This window comes from Ranitomeya imitator, chromosome 3, assembly GCF_032444005.1.
Source record: "Ranitomeya imitator isolate aRanImi1 chromosome 3, aRanImi1.pri, whole genome shotgun sequence".
NCBI lineage: Eukaryota > Metazoa > Chordata > Amphibia > Anura > Dendrobatidae > Ranitomeya > Ranitomeya imitator.
The window spans coordinates 124,302,272-124,323,214 of record NC_091284.1 but is presented as its reverse complement, the minus strand read 5'-3'; the positions used below and the strand labels follow the sequence as shown (position 1 = coordinate 124,323,214).

General features: G+C 44.0%; 1 protein-coding gene across 1 annotated transcript in view; it reads right to left on the bottom strand.

Moving 5' to 3' along the window:
• The window catches only part of SARM1 (sterile alpha and TIR motif containing 1), a 40,534-nt gene that overhangs the window by 16,378 nt on the left and 3,213 nt on the right, over positions 1–20,943 (bottom strand). The window contains exons 3-6 of the mRNA XM_069761377.1: positions 14,504–15,122; positions 4,480–4,692; positions 4,308–4,399; positions 2,963–3,198 (exon numbers count right to left, since the gene is read on the bottom strand). Of these exons, the coding sequence (XP_069617478.1) occupies positions 2,963–3,198; positions 4,308–4,399; positions 4,480–4,692; positions 14,504–15,122 (1,160 nt within the window). The remainder of the gene's footprint in view (positions 1–2,962; positions 3,199–4,307; positions 4,400–4,479; positions 4,693–14,503; positions 15,123–20,943) is intronic.

The window sequence follows — 20,943 nt, the reverse complement described above, 5'->3', positions numbered from 1 at the left end:
CAGTGCAGGGAAGCTGACAGCGGGGGACGTGACAGACATCGGAATGTAAGCATATAGTGTTTTTTTTTTAATTTTTACAATGGTAACCAGGGTAAATATCGGGTTAGGCTTCTTTCACACTAGCGTCGGAATCTCCCCGGCGCATTGCGACGCTAGCGTCGCTAGCGTTTGCTGCATTACACAATGAGTGCAGCGGATGCATTTTTCCGACGCATCCGCTGCCCCATTGTAAGGTGCGGGGTGGTGGGGGCGGAGTTCCGGCCGCGCATGCGTGGTCGGAAAAAGCGGTCCGTCAGGAGAAAAAAACGTTACATGTAGCATTTTTTTCTCCCGACGGTCCGCAAAAGCACGACGCATCCGTCGCTCGACGGATGCGACGTGTGGCAATCCATCGCAAATGCGTCGTCAATGCAAGTCTATGGGAAAAAAACGCATCCTGCAAGCACTTTTGCAGGATGCGTTTTTTCTGCAAAACGACGCATTGTGACGGATTGCAGAAAACGCTAGTGTGAAAGTAGCCTTACTAAGCGCGGCCCTGCACTTAGTAACCCGATATTTACCCTGGTTACAAGTGAATACATCGCTGAATCGGCGTCACACACGCTGATCCAGCGATGACAGCGGGTGATCAGCGACAAAAAAAGGTCCTGATCATTCCCCACGACCAACGATCTCCCAGCAGGGGCCTGATCGTTGGTCGCTGTCACACATAAAGGAGATCGTTAGCGGGATCGTTGCTACGTCACAAAAAGCGTCATGTTGCAACGATATCGTTAACGATATCGTTATGTGTGAAGGTACCTTTAAACAGTCATTTTGGTGACTTTTCATAGTAAGCCTTCATGTCTGTGTAGTGTGTGTACATCAGGAGTAGCACAATTATATGACTTATATCCTGCATTTTTTGCAGCTTTTTCCCCATTTAAATCTGTCTGTTTTCCCTGACCTCAGCTAATGAGTGAATGGAGACTAGTTGCTTTGATGTCTCCCATACACTTCACACACAGTCAGGCCGGGGTCACACTTGTGAGTGTGATGCGAGAAACTCGCACGAGTCTCTGGCATCAATACCCAGCACTGCCGCCGGCACTCGGACTGGAGTGTTCAGCTGAATAGAAATACATGCAGCCGTACGCTCCGGTCCCGAGTGCCAGCGGCAGTGCTGGGTATTGATGAGAGAGACTCGTGTGAGTTACTTGCATCACACTCGTAAGTGTGACCCCGGCTAAAGAGGAGATTCTGCTCCACTATCTCTGGGTAGCACACAGTCAGATGCAGCAGCAATGGAGGTATTATTCACCAGTACTGGGCAGTGTATATGTGCATCCAGCTCTGGGGTGAAATAAAAAATTACTATAAAGAATTAGCCATATCCTTGTGCCTTTCTGCGTCTCTCTCCTTCTAGCTGCTCCTCCTCTCTCCATAAATTTACTAGAAACTGTAACCGTATCCCTCAGTGATCTGGTAATCTGTCTTCACTAGATATGGATTTAAGCAGTAAATACAGAAAGCGTACAAGTGACGGAGGAGGGAGGGTGGTAGAGTGGCGGGTAAGTGGAAAAATAGCACGATGGGATATTATGCCAAGTAAATTAATGGACACATAATCTGCACAGAAAAAAAATCAGCAAAGAAAGGCAGCAAAAATACAGAAGCAGGAAAAACACAGCAAAACCTACTTATTTGAAAGCAGCTTATTTACTGCCAAGAAAGCAGATTCTGCCTGCAGAAAAAATGCTGCAACAACGCAACGAATGAACATAGCCTAACAGAAGCAGACAACCCCTTTAAATACAGCTTAAATGATATACAACCTACAAAAATAGACAGAATTGGATAACGGTGCTGATTATGTGAATGCTGATAATGTGTCTAAAGAGGTATGAAACGTAATAAGTGACTGGATCCTGCTGAAGCACAATGTCATGAATAATTACCTAACTGCACAAGAGGAGATATCTCCCGAGATCGCTGGCTTCAGGTAATCGGATGTGATGCTGCCTGGCGGACCATAATGGGTACATCATGTACAATAACCAGACAAGCAGAAAAGCTTGAATGTAGACGATGCATGCTTACAAGGCTTATACTGATGTGCAAAAAAACTGATGGAAACCTGCTGCTCCGAAAATCAACGTTTTTATAATTATTTGCATGAAGTCCATCATTTTTTATTGACTGAGTCCCCAAAAGCTGCGTTCATGAAAGGGTAGACCACTGATATGGGCCCACCATCTGTAGGCGTTCTGCACTCTAGGCTAAGAAGCTCCTGCTCTTACCTTTCACAGGACAAGTGTTGACGATGGTGCTTATTTTTGATGTGGTGCCACCCATACTGGGTGGTAAGGGGCTTGCCTGGCTCACCCATATATGCGAAGGGAAAGGAGCAGCAAGGGGTGGGGGATCTCTGAGGAAAACCTGCACATGGGTTGTTGTGGGCTTCAGGGATTGCAGCTGGTGGCAGAGGGTACACTCCAGCTGGACGTTTCATTTTCGGCTTGCTCATTTTGCAGTGTACTCGCCTCTTATATTTGCTAATAATTTGGCTGATACAAGCGAACAAGCAGTATGTTAATATTCTCTTTGGGCAGCACGGTGGCTCAGTGGTTAGGACAACATCTGCAAGGATTTGTGTAGGGTTTTGTCTGGTTTCCACCCACATTACAAAGACATACTGATAGGGAATTTAGATTGTGAGCCCCATTGGGGACAGCGATGATAATGTCTGTAAAGCGCTGTAGAATAAGTTGGCGCTATATAAGTGATCAAAATAAATAAATATTTCTCTGTGCTGCTGAAACAGCGCCGTTTTGGCACGTAAATATCAAGACACTAGGATGGCTGGGGATGCCAATCTCTATGCTAAAGTTATTAAAAAAAACAGTTTATGTGCACTAAATAATAATAAAGATGATATAAATGAATGTTATAGTCTAAACATGGTGGCAGGTGAAGAACTCACCTCTGGCTGCGGTGAGAATACGGACACGGTGAAAGCCCGTTGTGACGTGACAATCCTCCTCGAGCTGCTGCTCCGTCACGTGATGGAGGAAATTGCGATCGATGCCACAAGTGACCAGATTGTAGGTATACTGCCTGAAGCGGGGCTCCACACTGCCCAGCCAGTCCGCCAGGTTACTGCGATCACACGTTGAGTAGTTGGCATACGTTTTTAGTTCTACCAGCTCCCTCATAAATCTATAAAGTAGGAAAGAAACGGGATCTCAGCGCTTCATACATAAGTCGCAAAAGATCGTTTCGCCCGTGGTGGGGAGAACAGGATTGGGCACCAAAAAAGAAGTTCTTCACAAATGGGACCCCTAGCAAATAGCTATAGTCTCTGGGCAAATGTGGCAGTAAGTGGTCAGTTCCTCTTGCAGCTCCCCCACAGGCAAAACTAGGCATTACACAGAGCCCGATCAAAATGAGTACACTGTCTGCGTAATGTACAACAAAAGCAACATGATGTAAGGGAAGATCCTGGTCGCAGCGATGTGTCACTTACTGGGCTGCTTGCTACAGTTTTGATAAAATTAGTTTTACCTAGCAGTTCTCTAAATGCTGAGCTCTTTAAAACCCCGCCCACACCACTGATTGGTAGCTTTCGGTGTTCACTGTGCATAGGCAGAAAGCTGCCATTCAGTGATGGGAGGTGGGGTTATATACAGCTCATGATTATGGAGCATTATATGGCAGCAGGTTTAATAGTCTTCTAGTGATAATCTCTCAGATTTGTTGGTAAAAACCTAGTGACAGATTCCCTTTCACGATCATGGTGTATGATAGTTAGTTTTCTAACACAGACAAAAACTTTAAGTACGGTAGTTTGCAAACTAACATTTTTAAGTCATTTTCTGAACAGTCAGTGGTATTGACTGTAGTTACGGGGCCTGAACCACGCACAAGCAGCTCAGTGTAAGGCATCTCACCATCGGGGTATGCAGGGGCACGCAACGCCGTCCTCAACAAACGTAAGTAAAAGACTCAAGAAGAGTGACTCCAGCTTCTTATAACATCTGAAACTTTATTTAGGCAAAAATTAAAAAAAATGGATTCCCTGTTACTCAAGGGAAAAACTGAAACGCGTTTCGAATGTCATTCTTTGTCTGATCTGAATTTCAGCATATCCTATTTTTTCCTTGAGTAATATGGAATACATTGTTTAATTTTGGTTTAAATAAAGTTTCACATTTTAGAAGAAGCTGAAAGCACTCGTCTTCATTGTTCTGGCTTTCTATAATGTGGTCTCCTCATTTACACCAAAAGACGACATATGATAGCGGTGATGCAGCCGGCCGGACACTCACCTCTTGCGAGTGATACTGGAGGTCATGCCCAAGTCTCCTTTTAGATCTATCTCACTTAACCTCAGAAGTAGATCCCCATCAATCTGATGGTCCTGTTGTGACCAAGCACAATGTTAGTTAAAAACTTTTCTGCATAAAGTACATGTATATCTGTTATATTCCCACAACTTACTAAAAATGTCTGTGAAAACTTGTTAAAGCCAATCTGCTGCAGCCAGTGTTGTACTTCCAGTGGTTTCCAGTTAGGTACGGAACGCGCAATGCGAGAAGGGACCTCTTCACCAATCATCTGAAGGGCTTTTTTGGCCAGGGTGGAAACGGTACAATCAACAGAGTAGCATACGATTCGCCTTAAGCTTTGTGCGGCTCCAATTTCACTGAATATCTAGAAAGTGAGACAAGAAATCCAGCGTGGACCACGGCTATTAGTTTCCAAGGAAATAATTGCACATTACATATAGTGTCGTTTACATTTTTGATTATTTCATTTTAACTTACCGTAATTTTATCAAGTTCTAATTTCTAAGGCTATGTTCACATGTTGCGTTTTTGCTGCGGTTTTTGTTTCTGCACGAAAACCTGCTCTCTTGGCAAGAAAGAAGCAGGTTTTGCTGCTTTTTTCAGGATCTCAAAATTCAGCTTTGCTTTCACCACAAAAGCATGACTACAGATCACCAATGCAAGACATATGTGAAACCCAAAACCATTTTTGGAAAGTGTAACAGTGGGGGAGGTGAATTGGTCAGGAATAGTTTACCTAAAAGCTCTTTGACAATTCAGTGTCTCTGCCAGGTGTGGTGACAGTTTTCACACGTACTAGAGACACTTACATACACAAACCCATTCAAGTGAATGGGTCTGTTCATATGTCAGTGTGTTCCCAGGGACCGTGTTCATGGGCAAAACTCGCTAATATGTTCGTTTTTTACCGGCAGTACGGCCCACAAAACGTCCTGCACACGTGCACATGGATTACACACCGGGATGTCATTCGTGTGACACGTACCGGCGCCTGAGAAGAAGCACTACAGTAAGCGCTGTTCCCCAGCACCAGGTGATGAAGACGGTTCTCATAATTCTCAGAGATCAGACCGAGCAGGGGAGAATGATGACCGTTACATTCAAGTGATAACAATGAGAGCAGGCAGCGGCTGATGGGACTATTACCCCCAGTAGCCTACACCTGCTGCCCCTAATAACATCACCTATATATAAATAAATCCAGCATGGGTTCCCCAGTATTTTCTATAACCAGTCAGACAAAACTGACAGCTTGGGGCTGCAATCCTCAGCTGTCAGCTTCAGCAAGCCTGATTATCAAGAATAGAGGGGTCCCTATACAGTTTTTTTAAATTAAATAATTTAAAAAGACAGCATGGGGTCCCCCTCATTTTTGACAACTATCCTTGCTAAAGCTGACAGCTGGGGGTTGGAATTCTCAGACTGGTAAGGGGCCATGGATATTGACTTCCCCCAGCCTAAAAGTAACAGCCCGCAGCCGACCCAGAACAGGCACATCTATTAGATGTGCCAATTCTGGCACTTTGTCCTGTAACAATGGCAAGTGGGGTTCATATTTGTGAGGTTGATGTCACCATTGTATTGTCTGGTGACATGAAGCCCACTATAAGACACCTATCCATTATAAATCCTATTGTTATAAGTTAAATAAAGACTTAGACACAGCCAGAATAAAGTCCTTACTAGAAATAAAACAAAATAAATTTTTCCATTTTTATTTAAAAATAACAAACACAATTATACTCATAGAGCTGAACTGCAGTGACCTCATCACTGACTTTTTTCCCACGGTGCTGAGGTCACCACAGTTCAGCCTCACTGACTGGCGGTAACCACGATGATGTCACCACTGGTCAATGATGCTGTGCTTGCAGCAGATCATTCATCAGTGGTTCTCAGCCTGGACGGTTGCATCTTGGCACTGTCCAGGTTGAAAACTATTTATTCCCAAATATGGATTACGGCGTGGGACAGAACAACGGACAGGTTAGGGATATGGTTGTTGTTTTTTGTTTTATTACAGGAGACGAGGGATTCAGTGGAATAAGGCGCTTGGTGAGTATAACTGCGTTTGTTATTTTTAATTAAAAATGGGAAAGTGCGTTTTGTTTTATTTCAAATAAAGGACTTTAATAAAGGACTTTATACTTGCCGTGTCTTTATTTACTATATAACTATAGGATTAATAAAGGATAGGTGTCTTATAGATGCCTCTCCATTACTAAGCCGTGGACTTGATGTCACCAGACAATACAAAGGTGACATCAACCCCACTTGCCACCACGCCTGTTATCACTGTTTCTAGCGGCAGCAGATATAATCCCATCAGCCATCGCCTGCTCTCACTGTTATCACTTGAATATAACTCTCATCATTCTCCCCTACTCGCACTGATCGCTGGCAAAGCAGAGAATGATGAGAGCTATCTTCAGCACCCGGCGCAAGGGCACAGCGCTTACTGTACCAATGCTTACAAGGAACCAGTGCGTGTGGTACTGATGCGGCACATGGGCGGCACATGGTTTCCACACGTTTGCCGCAAGTATTACACACAGACACTGACCTCTCCGATACCGTTTTTATGGTACCATAAATAAACGGACATGTGAAACCGGCCTAAGACATTGAGAGAATTCAGTTTGTAGGACACTGTTTAATTTCACACTCCGGTAGGCAACATGCATTTCAATTTCACACCTTGGTCAGTGAATGTTTAATTTGTACACATTACTAATTTAATTAAACTATACTAATCCTAAACTGCCTTTCTCAACTGCCATGAACATCAAGAAATTATGGTTTAAACTTGGAGAAAAAAATCACAAAAATAAATGGGTTTCACATACCAATGTACCTGCTTTTTTAACTAAAAATGCAGCAAAACCTGACCTGAAGTGTGAACATTGATTAACTGTACTCTATAGAGAATCACATGTAATGTCTGATATAAAGAAATATACATGTACAGTGCTTACAATCATGAATAATGTGTCCTAACTAGTGATGAAAGAATATACTTGTTACTTGAGATTTCTCGAGCTCGCTCAGTTGTCCTCCGAGTATTTTTTAGTGCTCGGAGATTTAGATTTTCTTTTCGCAGCTGAATGATTTACATCTGTTAGCCAGCATAAGTACATGTGGGGATTCCCTAGCAACCAGGCAACCCCCACATGTACTTATGCTGGCTAACAGATGTAAATCATTCAGCTAAGGCAAGAAAAACTAAATCTCCGAGCACTAAAAAATACTCGGATGACACCCGAGCGTGCTCGAGAAATCTCGAGTATATTCGCTCATCACTAGTCCTAATCCAAAGTGTAGGTTGACTTTGAAACAATACAAAAATCTAGTTTATATGCATTTCAGGTTCATATATTGTACTGTATGTTAATCCTAGCTCACCCGCAAGAAGACAGTTGCCTAAACCTGTCGATTCTGTCATGAACGGCCAAACATCTACTGCTCATGCATGAAGGTTCATTCAAAAGTTTGGACACACCTTCTCATTTAAAGATTTTTCTGTATTTACATGACTATGAAAATTGTACATTCACACTTAAGGCATCAAAACTATGAATTAACACATGTGGAATTATATACTTAACAAAAAAGTGTGAAAAACCTGAAATTATGTCTCATATTCTATGTTCTTCAAAGTAGCCACCTTTTGCTTTGATGACTGCTTTGCACACTCTTGGCATTCTCTTGATGAGCTTCAAGAGGTAGTCACCGGAAATGGTTTTCACTTCACAGGTGTGTCCTGTCAGGTTTAATAAGTGGGATTTCTTGCCTTATAAATGGGGTTGGGACCATCAGTTGTGTTGTGCAGAAGTCTGGTGGATACACAGCTGATAGTCCTACTGAATAGACTGTTAGAATTTGTATTATGGCAAGAAAAAAGCAGCTAAGTAAAGAAAAACTAGTGGCCACCATTACTTTAAGAAATGAAGGTCAGTCAGTCCAGAAAATCTGAAAAATTGGGAAATCTTTGAAAGTGTCCCCAAGTGCAGTGGCAAAAACCATCAAGCGCTACAAAGAAACTGGCTCACATGAGGACAGCCCCAGGAAAGGAAGACCAAGAGTCACCTCTGCTTCTGAGGATAAGTTTATCAGAGTCACCAGCCTCAGAAATCGCAGGTTAACAGCAGCTCAGATTAGAGACCAGGTCAATGACACACAGAGTTCTAGCAGCAGACACATCTCTATAACAACTGTTAAAGGGAGGGTGCCGTGATTTTAGTTTTTGTATTAATAATTATTGATTATATAATCAATTATTTTTAATACAAAAGTAAATGTAGTACTTTAATACTTTTTTATTTATTCATTTTTACTTTTGCCACTGGAGGCCGCCATTTTCATTAGTGTGGGTGTAAGTGTCTGGGAAGGACACTTGCACACCTCACTTACGGCAGCCATGGGCATAGGAGCCAACAGTCGGGCTCCGACCGCTCCTCCTGCCTCTCAGCTGTGACTTGGGCACGCCCACTGGGCTGCTACGTCACAGCTGTGAGAGGAGATCGCGGCCATTTTGTTTTTTTCCTCTGTCATCGCACACACAGCTCAGTGTGTGCGATCATAGCAGGAGCTGCCAGAGAGAAGCTGCTGCTGGGAGCGAGGTCCGGGGTGAGTATCTGCAGCCAGGAGCTGTGATTGCAGCCTGTACTTAGTATTACAGCACAGGCTGCAATCACTGCTCACTGCCGACCTGTTCAGAGCAGAGCAGGGAGATCTTCACACTGCTCAGCCCTGAACATGATTCAGCACTTCCTGGAAGAGGACTGAAGGTAAGTACAGAGTTTTTATTTTCTTATGCATCTACCACTGCTACCTGTCCCTATATACCACTGCTACTAGCCCCTATATACCACTGCTACTAGCCCCTATATACCACTGCTACTAGCCCCTATATACCACTGCTACCTGCCCCTATATACCACTGCTACCTGTCTCTATATACCACTGCTACCTGCTCCTATATACCACTGCTACCTGCTCCTATATACCACTGCTACCTGCTCCTATATACCACTGCTACCTGCTCCTATATACCACTGCTACCAGCCACTATATACCACTGCTACCTGCTCCTATATACCACTGCTACCTGTCCCTATATACCACTGCTACTAGCCCCTATATACCACTGCTACCTGCTCCTATATACCACTGCTACCTGCTCCTATATACCACTGCTACCTGCCCCTATATACCACTGCTACCTGCCCCTATATACCACTGCTACCTGCCCCTATATACCACTGCTACCTGCTCCTATATACCACTGCTACCTGCCCCTATATAGCACTGCTACCTGCCCCTGTATACCACTGCTACCTGCTCTATATACCACTGCTACCTGCCCTATATACCACTGCTACCTGCCCCTATATACCACTGCTACCTGTCCCTATATACCACTGCTACCAGCCCTTATATACCACTGCTACCTGCCCCTATATACCACTGCTACCTGCTCCTATATACCACTGCTACCTGCTCCTATATACCACTGCTACCTGCCCCTATATACCACTGCTACCTGCCCCTATATACCACTGCTACCTGCCCCTATATACCACTGCTACCTGCTCCTATATACGACTGCTACCTGCTCCTATATACCACTGCTACCTGCCCCTATATACCACTGCTACCTGCCCCTATATACCACTGCTACCTGCCCCTATATACCACCGCTACCTGCCCCTATATACCACCGCTACCTGCCCCTATATACCACCGCTACCTGCCCCTATATACCACCGCTACCAGCCCCTGTATACCACCGCTACCTGCCTCTGTATACCACCGCTACCTGCCTCTGTATACCACCGCTACCTGCCTCTGTATACCACCGCTACCTGCCTCTGTATACCACCGCTACCTGCCTCTGTATACCACCGCTACCTGCCTCTGTATAGCACCACTACCTGCCTCTGTATAGCACCGCTACCTGCCTCTGTATACCATCTACCACTGCTGCCTGTCTCTATATATCATCTACCACTGCTGCCTGCCTCTATATACCATCTACCACTGCTGCCTGCCTCTATATACCATCTACCACTGCTACCTCTGTCCTGTGTAGCTAATCTAGTCCTGTGTAGCTAATCCTGTCCTGTGTACAGTATCACACCTAGATAGGATTAGATACACGGCGCAGCACAGTATCACACAGGACAGGATTAGATACACGGCTCAGCAGTCAGTATCTAATCCTCTCCTATGCACTCCTCTCCCCCCTGCGTGTCTTTCCCCATTGTGGTTTATTATTTTTGTTGTGGGAGATGAGGGAGTCGAGGATTATGCGTTCGGTATGGTATAAAAAAGATTAATAAAGGACTTTATTCTGGCCGATTCTTTATTTACAATACATGTGAGATCTATGTGGCGGCATTATGGGTGATCTATATGGCGGTATTATGTGAGAAGCATATGGTGGTATGTGAGAACACTGGCGGTATTATATGTGATCTATATGGTGGTATGTGAGAACACTGGCGATATTATGTGTGATCTATATGGCGGTATGTGAGAACACTGGCGGTATTATGTGTGATCTATATGGCGGTATGTGAGAACACTGGCGGTATTATGTGTGATCTATATGGCGGTATGTGAGAACACTGGCGGTATTATGTGTGATCTATATGGCGGTATGTGAGAACTGTATGACAGTATTGTGTGATCTATTTGATAGTATTGTGTGTGATCTATATGGCGGTATTATGTGAGAACACTATGGCAGTATTATCTTCAGAAAGCGGACCCATTCTATAGTGGTTCTGGCTGAGCACCTGCACGCGGGTCTGGGGTAATAGAAGGGGCAGCATGACCTCCAGTTAGGTGTAGTCAGGGGAAGGCTGGTGAGGTAGCTGAAGAGAGGGGTCTCCTCATTTTTATCGTTACTATATGGCTACATTTCCTTCCCAGCGTCACCCCGCACTGCGCCTGTCGCCTCGCTTTCACACATTGCCAGGACAGGATGGGGAAGACAGGATCTGAGGAGGGGAATGGAGTCTGCATGCAAAGTCTGGATCAAACCAGGCCATCAATCCGCAGAAATGTTTCCTGGATTTCTGTGGAGCAGACGGTCCATCCATGTGTATAAAAGACAGCGCTCTATGTACAATCCCTGGCTGCTCCGCGCACCAAACAGGGGGCCCCCATAGACCAGCACACTGCTCTCCTGAAATACTCTGTGCTGCTGTCACCCTGCTCCCTCCACCACATATCTCCCAGAATCCTTGCTGCCTGCCATCCTCGGTGACTGTCTACTTCTCAGTATAAGGCTGCCTTCACACTATCATTATTTGGTCAGTATTTTACCTCAGTATTTATAAGCCAAAACCAGGAGTGGGTGATAAATGCAGAAGTGTTTCTATTATACTTTTCCTCTATTTTCCTCTATTTGTTCCTCCCCTGGTTTTGGCCACAAATACTGAGGTAAAATACTGACCAAATACTGATAGTGTGACGGCAGCCATACTCTGCAGTCACCAACAAAATGGCTGCTCACTGGGTTCCTGAATATCATCCTCTCTAATCCCTTAGCAAACACCCAGGAGGGGAGGAGAGGAGTGACATCACACACGTCAGCAGACTCCGCCCATAATTACTGCAGTGCAGTAATGTGAGCTATTTGTACACTAGGTTTTTCTGAAATTTCAGCAGCTGCTCCCCCTAGTGTTGAAAAGTGGAAATTCCAAAACTTTTCAAATAATTTTTCATATTTTACTAAATTATAAACAAATGATAATATTTTTTAAGAAAATGTAATCATTAATTCTTTACATTTTTACAATTTCTGAAAAAAAAATTTTTTTGATGGCACCTTCCCTTTAAGAGGAGAATTTGTGCAGCAGGCCTTCATGGTAAAATAGCATCTAGGAAACCACTGCTAAGGACAGGCAACAAGCAGAAGAGACTTGTTTGGGCTAAAGAACACAAGGAATGGACATTAGAGCAGTGGAAATCTGTGTTTTGGTCTGACGAGCCCAAATTTGAGATCTTTGGTTCCAACCACCGTGTCTATGTGCGACGCAGAAAAGGTGAACGGATGGACTCTACATGCCTGGTTCCCACCGTGAAGCATGGAGGAGGAGGTGTGATGGTGTGGGGGTGCTTTGCTGGTGACACTGTTGGGGATTTATTCAAAATTGAAGGGATACTGAACCAGCATGTCTACCACAGCATCTTGCAGTGGCATGCTATTCCATCCGGTTTGCGTTTAGTTGGACCATCATTTATTTTTCAACAGGACAATGACCCCAAACACACCTCCAGGCTATGTAAGGGCTATTTGACCAAGAAGGAGAGTGATGGGGTGCTACGCCAGATGACCTGGCCTCCACAGTCACCAGACCTGAACCCAATCGAGATGGTTTGGGGTGAGCTGGACCGCAGAGTGAAGGCAAAAGGGCCAACAAGTGCTAAGTATCTCTGGGAACTCCTTCAAGAATGATGGAAGACCATTCCCGGTGACTACCTCTTGAAGCTCATCAAGAGAATGCCAAGAGTGTGCAAAGCAGTCATCAAAGCAAAAGGTGGCTACTTTGAAGAACCTAGAATATAAGACATATTTTCAGTTGTTTCACACGTTTTTGTTAAGTATATAATTCCACATGTGTTAGTCTACGTTCACATTAGCGTCGCGTCGCCGTTGCGTCGGCGACGCAGCGGCGACGCACGGAAAAACGCGCGCAAAAACGCGCGCGTTTTGCGACGCGTGCGTCGTTTTTGACGAAAATCGGACGCACAGAAAATGCTACATGTAGCGTTTTCTTGCGTCCGACGCTAGCGTCGGAAACGACGCACGTGGCGAAAAACGCCACCAAAACAACGCACGCGTCCCCTATGTTAAACATAGGGGCGCGTCGCCGCTGCGTCGCCGACGCAACAGCGACGCACATTAGCGTAACGCTAATGTGAACGTAGCCTTAATTCATAGTTTTGATGCCTTAAGTGTGAATGTACAATTTTCATAGTCATGAAAATACAGAAAAATCTTTAAATGAGAAGGTGTGTCCAAACTTTTGGTCTGTACTGTATGTTTTAAGTAATTTTACTTAATGGATTAAATGAAATTTCATGTTTCTTTATATATACTGTATATGTTGTAAAAGATTGAAATAAATAGCCTCCATAAAAGCCAACGTGTTTCAAACACTACAGCATTCCTAGTCCTGGTGTCCATCGTTTAGTCCATACCAGGACTAAGAAAGCTGTTGTGTCCAAAACACTTTGGTTTTTATGAAGGATATTCACTTAAACCTTTTGCAAAATATTTATATTTTTTCACTTTTTTTACTGTAGAAAATAAAATGTGATGCTTTTTATATATAGTATAAGCTGGATCCTTTCTCTTTCTTGGACATAGCTAGCCAAAACGCCATGCTGCGGCGTGCTTTGTGGGCTTCGCGCGGTTCAGTCACTTCGCTGAGTATAGAGAGCGGTGCCTGAAACCACACACTCTGGCGGTGACTGACAGTCCTGGGGGTGGTTACAGCCGCCGCTCTGTATACTCAGCGGTGACGCAGAGTAGTGTCTGAACCGACGCCGCCCCCGTGACTGAAACCCAAACAATGTCAGGGGGAATAAAGTTCATTTTCTCCCTGCAGCATTTGGCTAAGTGCAGGCGCCGGGCAGGTTAAGAACGCTAGTAAGCTGCAGACTAATCCCATATCTGCACGTTAATAGTTTTTTTGTGACAGGTTCCCTTTAAGGATGTTTTCGAAGAATGGACATTTGTTCCCCACCCACAGGATAGCTGATAAATGTCCGATTGCTGATGCTGAGCCTTTGTTCCTTCTCTGTGCAGAGTAGTTTGAATGGAGGAGAGGTTGGGCATGCGCCCCACCACATCATTGAAGGTTTGTGACCCTGACAAGACAGTAGGGCCCAGCGTTTAGTGCCTCTGTATTTCATTTGATATGGAGCATCACCTCGCACGCTCAACCACCACCCGAAGTGATTAGTAGGGGTCATCAAAGTGGGACCCCAAAATGACGGGTCTAACCCAACAATCTTAATACAGAATTGTCTGTAAGCAGAAACCAACGATATCGACGAGTTCGGCCAACTACTTTGTATGGGGGCTTTAGCTGCATTATTTTTATGCAACTCATGTTATCATTGATTCAATGGTTCTGGGAAACATAAACTGAATTCACCTTTGTATTCTTGTGCTGGGATTTAATAGCAGCTTCAACACATAAGTAGAAGGCAGCAATGCACTGAGCTTCCAGCCGTGTGCTGTCCAGCAATGGCACCAGACGCTGAAGGTCGCCAGCCGTCCTTCCTTGTGTGTTATCACTATTGTTCAGAAGACAACGGGCATACTCCTCAGGATCCAAGGAAGAAATAAAGGGTTCAACCAATGCCAGTGTGCCAGACCTTTCTACCTCCTTCTCAATTTCTTTGTTCGTTGCTAATACGGTGATTGCCAGACAAGCGTGAAAACGAATCTGTTCATCTTCTTTTGAGAACACTAAAGGGAACAACCACTCAGCCGTCTTTCTCTCAGTCATCAGCCTCTGATTAGAAGGTCCACCATACATAGCACAGTTGGCCAGAGCCATAGCACAATGTCTCAGCACTACTGGATCAGTCCATCGACACCAAAAAAGGATTGAGTCCAGACCCCCATCACTTATCAGCTCTTTGCAGGTTTCTTCGGAGTGTTTGAACATGTGCTCAAGGACGCCGGATAGGTGTCGGGCAAGTCTTGGGTCATCTCTTTCTTTTGAAATGTTTAGGATAACGCCCAGTCCAACACGTGCAATGCGATCTCTGCAAATAGAGTAACATAAAACACATTGTATACAAGGACTTCATGTGCTATAAAAGGGACATTAAATGCATGAGTAGACCGTAAAAGCGTCAAAGCAAGTGAAATAACATAAGACTGCAGGATTGCGATAAGTAACATACAAGGGTGGAACTATAGCCGTAGCTGCCCGAGATCTCAGGGGGACCCAGGATGCTGGACAGTCAAGAAGTACAAGTGTTCGTATGTCACTATGGGGCTCTACAGCAGTGCTGCCTGCTCTGACATCCACTCCCCCCACTCATTACCACTGGGACCCCCTGCAGTGCTGCCTCCCTATACATACACAGGTGCTGTCAAAGTGGGTTGATGCGTCTGGCTAAATTAGCCTGAATATGGGATGCACAACAGGAGGACCAGGAGGTGATAATCGGGGGAAGGAGAGGGTGGCCGATTCAATAGTTTGCTATGGGGCCCTGGCTTATCACGCACATTGTTTGTTTGGAGGAACAGATTAGGCAGCATTTAGGGTACGACAATCTAATATGTTTGGGGGCGCTGGCTGATTGATGGTTTGGACAGATGTTGATAGCATATGTCCGATTTCGGACTGCCCATAGCATTGTTCTCCCTGAGATAAGCTGCTGGCCGACATGTCACAACAATGGCTTACCCATAGAGAACACAGGAGCACATAGGCAAGCAAGCGCTCCTGTTTATGGGAGTTTCGCCCAAGACTGCTGTCAGCCGGACGATCGTCAGAAGCATCATTCGGCCAGCATCCATTTAATGTGTATAGCCAGCCTTACACACAGATTTCTGCCCAATTAGGCCAGTTTTACAGTTAATGACATTAGTCTGAGTTGTGTTGTCTTTACTTGTACAGAAGTCTGTCCAATTTCTGTTCAATCAGATCAAAATTGGTCTGTGTAATAAATGACCAAATGATCTGATTAAAATGTGCCTTACCTGCCATAAAATTCATATAGTGTGCTTAATGGCCTGTCTGCCAAGCATAACAACTGCAGCAGATGTAAGCCGATATCTAAAAGACAACTTAGTAGTAATAAGAGTTAATTCTAGGACAATCTGAACAGACGAAAATCTGTTCTTGTACAAGGGGCCCTATACCCAACAGACAGCTGTATGCCGAAAGATGGCCCCAGTGTTCAGCCAGCTCGTGTTCTCTACGGGAGCTGCGGCAGACTCTACCTTTGGCAGCTTATCTCCCTGAAAACTATAGGATTAGCTGTCCGAAACCGGACATGCCAGATCTTTATATTCCACAACATTATAGGCCTCCGTGAACATTAGACCGTCAGTCAATCAGCAGATATTGTGAGTTTGGACGTTAGTCTATTGTGTATGTATGGAGGTCTTAAGGGAACACATAACAATGGCCAGTTACCCTGAACGAGCCTTTGTAAGCACCCGTTTCCCAATAATCGTCCAATGTAAACAGTGCTCTCCGACACGGCGTCCACCGCTTGTCTTGTGAGACAAGCGGTGGACGCCGCGTCGGAGAGCACTGCAGCTCCAGGAATCTTCCTATTTGCTCATAGCAGGTTTGCCTACAACAACCACGCTGATATATGATCGTGCAGCGATAATTCCCGTTACTGGCTTTTATTTAATAACCTCCTGTAACTGATGAAGGTCACAATTGACCGAAACGTTTTCCGGTATTTACTACAATACATTTTCCTGCTGCATCTTACCTAAAGTTGAGTGCTAGGTCTCTTACTATTGATCTATATGGTTTGGGAACCTGTCCTTAGCACCCCTTCTCTAGTAGTGCTCACTGCTCACGGTTACATTTTCCACTCATTTACTTTGTAGACAGAACAATCAGTAATAGCTCATCCAGTGAGCGTAGGCTGCCATAGTTCTTGGTAGCACATGTCCTGTTTACACAGGATGATGCGCTGCTAAGAACAATAATCTTTCATGCAAAAGATAATTTCACCCATAAAACGGAAGTCTTACTTGTTTGCGGGGATCGGTAGCCTAAATCTGGGAAAATAAGCATTTTTGTGAATGCTTACTCCCAGTAACCATGTAGTGTAAATGCACCATAAAGGCACCTTTTTTTTACATTTTAGAAGCATTGTAGAAATTAAGGTTGGTAGGAAAAATACATATACATCTTAAATCGCATAGTTGGGGTGAGTATAAATGAAAAAAGAGTCCAGAAGCTCTCTGCACCGATCTGCTCAGGATCCCGACAGACAGAGTTCTGAGTGCATTGAAAAAAGACATTTTTTCACTTCCAAAATTAGCAAGATTAACGCGAGATACCTTAGTGATTAGGTAATAGCAGAATGTATACTGTTTGACGGGAAAGGAAGTGAGACTGCCTGTCGCAGAGCTCAGTACACATTGTACAGTACAGAGTAACAAATCAATACAGAAGGTTGCACCATATGCAGCAGGGTGTTTGCATGCCCTCACTTATGTTTACATGCCCTTTAAAAACCATTGCTGTGCACTGCTTTGTGGGTTTGTCTGCAGGAATGTATGTGTAATGTCTGTATATTGGTTTCTTTGTATGTGTGCAGTCGCTGTCATTTTTGTGGTCAGGTTTGTAGTCTAGTCATTACAATACTGAATGAATTTGTGCCCACATTGGGTGACCAGGCCAGGATGGGAAGGTTTGCTAGAGCTTAGGTTAGTGACAAAGCACCAGCAAACTAAATCAGCACCAGGATATGACGTCACAGCAATGGGATCTAATACCACCATAAAACAACATCGGAGCTAGACAATGATGTCACAGCACCAGCAAACGACATCACAGCTAGGCAATATTGTCACAGCACCAGCAAACGACATCAGAGCTAGACAATGATGTCACAGCACCAGCAAACGACATCAGAGCTAGACAATGATGTCACAGCACCAGCAAACGACATCGCAGCTAGACAATATTGTCACAGCACCAGCAAACGACATCAGAGATTGACAATGATGTCACAGCACCAGCAAACGACATCGCAGCTAGACAATATTGTCACAGCACCAGCAAACAACATCGCAGCTAGGCAATGTTGTCACAGCACCAGCAAACGACATCAGAGATTGACAATGATGTCACAGCACCAGCTAATGACATTAGAGCTAGACAATGATGTCACAGCACCAGCAAATGTCATCCGAGCTAGACAATGATGTCACAGTACCAGCTAATGACATTAGAGCTAGACAATGATGTCACAGCACCAGCTAATGACATCCGAGCTAGACAATGATGTCACAGCACCAGCTAATGACATCCGAGCTAGGCAATGATGTCACAGTGCCAGTTAATGACATCAGAGCTAGACAATGATGTAACAGCACCAGCTGATGATATTAGAGATAGACAATGATATCACAGCACCAGCTAATGACATCAGAGCTGGATAATGATGTCACAGCACCAGCTAATGACATCAGAGCTAGACAATGATGTCACAGCTCCAGCTTCTGATATCAGAGATAGACAATGATGAAAAAGCACCAGCTATTGACATCAGAGCTCGTCAATGATGTCACAGCTTCAGCTAATGACATCAGAGCTAGACATGATGTCACAGCACCAGCAAATGACATCAGAGCACAACAATTATGTCACAGCACCAGCAAATGACATCCGAGCTCCACAATGATGTCACAGCACCAGCAAATGACATCCGAGCTCCACAATGATGTCACAGCTCCAGCTTCTGACATAAGTGCCAGACAATAATGTGACAGCACCAGAAAATATCAGCAGCAGACAGTGATGTCACAGTATCAGAAAATGACATCAGCATCAGACAGTAATTGCACTGATTATGATAAGTTCTGTTTATTGAAAACATAGTGAAGCGCTGCGAGTACAGTAGGAATTATAGACAATAGCGCTCTATGAGGGGTTTGCTGCTAGACCTCGTTATGGATATATTCACATGTAGCAGATTTGTTGCAGATATTTCCATGATAACACCATCACCCCTATTTGAATATTAATCCAATGAGGTATAGAGTTTCTTTCAAAAATATCAATATTTTATTTATACAAAAAAATATATAATAAGTTTATACAAGATCAGAGTACCACAAACCAAACAGGTTAAGGGAATTGAAACCAGGTCTGTTGACAAATAACATTTACATCATAATATCACATAAATGTGCAAGCTGCCATAACGGATACCAAAAACATCCTAATTTGGTAGAAGAAGAGAAACAGCGAAATGCGCGTCGGGGCGACAGGTGGGGATACCAGGCTCCGAACTTTAAGTAAGTTGTCTCTGACATGGGCTTCCCTAATTCAGGGTTAAATATTTATACTACTTTCTGTTCCCGGTAGGACTGTGGTGTATGGCATTTGCCGATATTCAATAAGATCTCACACCAGTCCTAATGACTAGCCAGGATAGATTAGTGTCTTATATATAAGGTTGCCTTAGTCAGTTGTTATGTGCTCCCTGCTTGGAGGGCCAGATACCGTTGTATAGTTGATAATCTTACATAGCAATTTTTTGCATGAATAGATACAATACAATTAGGATGTTTTTGGTATCCGTTATGGCAGCTTGCACATTTATGTGATATTATGGTGTAAATGTTATTTGTCAACAAACCTGGTTTCAATTCCCTTAACCTGTTTGGTTTGTGGTACTCTGATCTTATATAAACTTATTATATATTTTTTTGTATAAATAAAATATTGATATTTTTGAAAGAAACTCTCTACCTCATTGGATTAATATTCAAATAGGGGTGATGGTGTTATAATGAATCTAGAGTTGTAATATTTAGTATTGGATCCTATAGTGTTTAATTAGATATTTCCATGAGCATGCAATTAAAGCACCATGTCAGCTGTTAGTTTTTTTTTTTTTTCAGTGCCAGAACCATCTAGCGACTGCAACTTCTGACTGTCCGGAAGTCAGAAGTTACGTCACAGGCTCTCAATACAAGTGTATGAGATACAGAACGAGACAAATGTGTTTTTGTTTCTATCGTATTTTTTCCTCTGATTATTCCACTCCTGGATTTGGCTTACAAATACTGAGGTAAAATATTGACCAAGTACTCAATGTGTGCATGTGGCCTAAGGCTACGTTCCCACGATGTGCTTTTAAAGTCAGAATATTTGACGTACCATAGTGAATACTTGGTGGTTTTCCCCACTTACTGAAGGTTCAGAAGAGCTCTAAGGCTTTAATCACCTCCTAACCACTGATCCAGTGGATGGACATTAATGCTGATGGGATCTTAGTGCTGTCTGTGTATTAGTGCTCGCTTCTTATGTATGATGGATATTTTCCCATATGTACCAATTTGTCACTGGGCAGGTGTTCTACTTTTAACAAATGCATGGAAATAACTAAGAAAACATACCCTGCACATCTTAGGCCAGTGGCGTGCTGCTAAAAGTGGACGACTACATGGCCTGTGAGTTGGGGGCTCAGTACAGAACAGCACTGCTCCCCACCTCTCAATTTCAATGGTATTTCTATCCTCACAATATATTCAGCCTGTGCGTCTGGGAATAAGTGCAACAGGCACGATGACATGATTAGATCGCCTCAGTCCTCACACTACACAGATCAGAGCTGCACATTGGGGGGACAGGGCTACATGACTCATTTTATTTTCATTTTCTTAGACAGAACTTGTGGAGGGAAATTGTGGTTGCATCCTATTATGCAGGGGGCTTAGTGAAGCATCATACTATGAATGATTGGGTTGTGGGGATGGCTGTGGTGACATTATACTGTGGGGATAACTGGAGGCACTATACTGCATGAGGGGACTGTGTGAGGGCATCATATTGTGTGTCTGGGCGTCGCTATTGAGGCATCATACTGTGTG